Source organism: Beta vulgaris, chromosome 7 (assembly GCF_026745355.1).
Source record: "Beta vulgaris subsp. vulgaris cultivar EL10 chromosome 7, EL10.2, whole genome shotgun sequence".
In the NCBI taxonomy this organism is placed as follows: Eukaryota; Viridiplantae; Streptophyta; class Magnoliopsida; order Caryophyllales; family Amaranthaceae; genus Beta; species Beta vulgaris.
In genome coordinates this window covers 60,179,921-60,183,358 of record NC_079208.1, presented here as the reverse complement: position 1 = coordinate 60,183,358, position 3,438 = coordinate 60,179,921, and the positions used below count along the sequence as shown (strand labels likewise).

At 36.0% G+C, this 3,438-nt stretch overlaps 1 protein-coding gene across 1 annotated transcript; it reads left to right on the top strand.

Moving 5' to 3' along the window:
* Nucleotides 1-449: 449 nt before the first annotated feature.
* On the top strand, nt 450-2,525 carry LOC104900298 (peroxidase 57). Its single transcript, XM_010687689.3, has 4 exons — nt 450-722; nt 927-1,106; nt 1,209-1,374; nt 1,964-2,525. Exons 1-4 carry the CDS (start codon nt 492-494, stop codon nt 2,368-2,370), a joined length of 984 nt encoding a protein of 327 aa, XP_010685991.2. The 5' UTR covers nt 450-491; the 3' UTR covers nt 2,371-2,525.
* The last annotated feature ends 913 nt before the right edge of the window (nt 2,526-3,438 follow it).

Genomic DNA, 3,438 nt, shown 5'->3' with positions numbered 1-3,438 from the left:
TACATCGAGACAAATCTAACAAGACCCCACATGACTATATTTTTCCGAAAATATATATCACCAAAGACAATAATAGTATAAACTGTAAATAGTGCACAAAATAAAAATGGTGCAACTATTTCTAAACAGAGGAAGTATATAGTCGTACATCATTGATCGGGACATAAATTTGTTCTTTACTAGTGTTATTAAACTTGGTCGGAAGCATATACGAGTTTCAAACAGTTGACTTTGGCCTCCTATATTTGTAATACTAGTATGTTTCATGTTTGTTTGTAAGTTGTAAGCACGTTGATAAGGTACCGTGTAATTCTTGCATCCAAATAAACAACTTGGTCGTTTAACCGAGTCTTTAATCGAGCAAGTTGGCTTTGAATACCACCTAGCTATAAGTATGTTGTGTGCACCTCCATATATGGTATGTCATACTACCAATTAAAAACTGCAACAAACAGTAGCTACTTCAATTCCTCCTGCTTGATTAAGGAAACATGGCAGGGAATAGGCTAAGTTCTACGGCGGCGGCGGTGGCGGTTGCTGTTCTGATGATGACCCTCGTTGGCCAATCTTATGGTCAGTTGAAGCTAGGGTTTTACATTGGGAAATGTGGGAAGAACAATGTTGAAAAGGTTGTTTTCGACATTGTCCAAGATGCTTTCAGAAGCAATAATAGAGTTGTAGCTTCTCTACTCCGATTGCAATTCCATGACTGCTTTGTCAGGGTAATTTCATGTGCTTCATCATATATAAATAATACTTCCTCCGATCCGTTTGTTTTTAAGTGACACACTTCTTTCTTTATATGAGATCAGAGCTTTGCGCGAAAAGTATGCCACTTAAAACGAAACAGAGGAAGTACCTACATGCATGAAAAAGTCTATTAACTACCTAATTGATTTCCTTCCTTTAATCATATGTACAAAAAGGGATGTGATGCCTCCATATTGTTGGATGGAAGCAACAATGAGAAATCTGCACCAGCAAATACCGGTGTTGGACCTTTTGACCTAATCGATGCTTGTAAAACAAGTTTGGAGCAAAAATGTCCTGGAGTTGTCTCTTGTGCGGATATTATCGTCATAGCAACTAGAGCTGCTGTTTTCCTGGTACTGTGAATTCATTATTAACATATTGCGCGCATGTAATAAATGTCAAGATAATTGGTGTTATACTCACAAAATAAATGTGGATGAAATAAAATTGTTTAGGCTGGAGGAAGATGGTATCGTGTTGAAGTTGGAAGAAGGGATGGTGTTGTTTCACGTGCTGCAGAAGCTCAATCAAACCTACCTGGACCAACAATCTCTGTTCCAGGCGCCATTGATGTATTCGGAAGAAGAGGGCTGAACACTGAAGATTTCGTACTCCTCCTAGGTATGTTATACTATATATTGCGATGGCCTACTAGTTAAGATTGAGGTGTTGTGAACGGTAGGTTATATGTACGAATCATCATTCCTTTTCTTTGTACTGTCTTCGTGGCTCATATGCATAAAAAAAAAGTTAGAGTATTGTATGGATCCATTTACTTATTGCTCCTACTCCATTTCTATTGAATTGCAATAATATGATATTTACGTTATTCACATACTCCTACTTTGACAATAATTATTGTTTTAATTTAAAAGCAAAAATCTTAATTAATATGTAAGCATTGACTTAATACTCCCTCCGTCCCATAATATTGTGTCTACTTCATTTTTAGTTGGTCAAACTTTAAAATCTTTGACTGAATATTCTCATTTGTAAGTATATAAAAAAACATATTCATGTGGGATTTTGTTAGATTCGTCTCAATGTGTAGTTTCATAATATCAACTTTTTATATTTTTTATTAATACGGAATTAAAGATATTGAAGGTTAAAATTACGTCTTGGAGACTGTGTAAAAAAGAAACAAGCACTATATTATGAGACGGAGGGAGTATGTTTTAACTAACTTGTTATCTTGTACTTTGTATAGGTGCTCACACTACTGGTAGGATCCATTGCTCATTTATGTTGGAGCGTCTTTACAACTTTCAAGGATCAGGAAGTGCAGATCCAACCATGAACCCAGCCACTGTATCATCTCTAAGGAACACATGCCCTCGTAGTGGATCAAACAACTTCGTATTCGCGGACCAAACCCCAGGAAGTGAATTTAAGGTGGATAAGGGTTTTTTCCAGGCAATCAGGCAAGGCAAAGGTACACTCCAAATTGATCAACAAATTGCACTCCACCCACTTACTTCAGGGATTGTAAGAAGGTTGTCAATGACTGGTGATTTTGCCTTTCAATTTCCTGGTGCAATGGTCAAGCTTGGTAGGGTTGGTGTTATTACTGGTAATCAAGGCCAAATCAGAAGGAATTGCCGTCGTGCTAACTAATACTACTCGTTATATTAGTCCATCTTTATGACGGAGAATTGATATTTCAATTTCAGCTCATCGACTCGATATTAGTTCGTGTGTTGGGTTGTTATCCAATTATAGGATGATAAGTTCTTTATGAGTATTATTGTATTGGAACAATTTGTGTGATCATCTCGAGTATTGTGTTGTTTTGTTACAAATTAGATGGTATTCGATCTTTTAACCAATAAAAAGGTTCACACGATTTTGTATATATATACTATTAAAACGTGTGAGAGGAACTCCACATGAATGCTTACATGACTCATATAGAATAATCTAACAAGACATTCCTCTTTTATTTTAAAAGAGTCAAAAAGCAGTCCGAAAAGTTTGACCCCCTCATCAACTAATTATAATATTATCATTTCCACGATCAAGCTACACCACCTTCTAATTTTTTAATAAGGCCCAAACTCAAATACATTCACTATAACAAAATGGGCCGATGTTGTGGCATTTAATTTAAATACCCATTAACTATTCGTTGTAAAATATACATATGCCACGCTGAAGTTGACTATTAACTGCTGTATCAGTTTTGTAAATGATACAAAAGGCTATAACTATATGAATATGACACTATAGCATAACCCTTCATTAAAACCATGCCTCCTGTTGTAACCTAAGGGAACACTCAAGAAGGGGGGGGGGTTGAATTGAGTGGTGAAATCTAATCGTTTTTCGCAAAAATCCTTTTACGGCTCAGTGCCAGGCTCTGAGCCAAACACTCGAAAATCGCTAATTTACGTTTTTGCGAATAATAAACTTGAAAGATATTAGATTTGACACAAGATATAACGTGGTTCAATCTCACCTCTGAGATCTACGTCCACAAGAAACAAAAACTCTTTTATTTCTTTGAATCCTATAATATCAAACTCTTGATACAATACGATTCCCCTCACTACTAACTCTAGTAATGACTCCCAACACTTAACTCTAAGTGTTGACACTCTCAATAATGTAAAAGTTACAGAAAAGAACGATCCTCAAAGATGTGCTTCTTAGTCAAGCAAATAGAGGACAATTACAATTGTAAAT

Coding starts and splice junctions, on each gene's coding strand:
- LOC104900298 (XM_010687689.3), top strand. CDS start 492: ATGGCAGGGAATAGGCTAAGTTCTACGGCGGCGGCGGTGGCGGTTGCT. Junction 723..926: donor TCCATGACTGCTTTGTCAGG/GTAATTTCATGT, acceptor ATGTACAAAAAG/GGATGTGATGCCTCCATATT. Junction 1,375..1,963: donor AGATTTCGTACTCCTCCTAG/GTATGTTATACT, acceptor TACTTTGTATAG/GTGCTCACACTACTGGTAGG.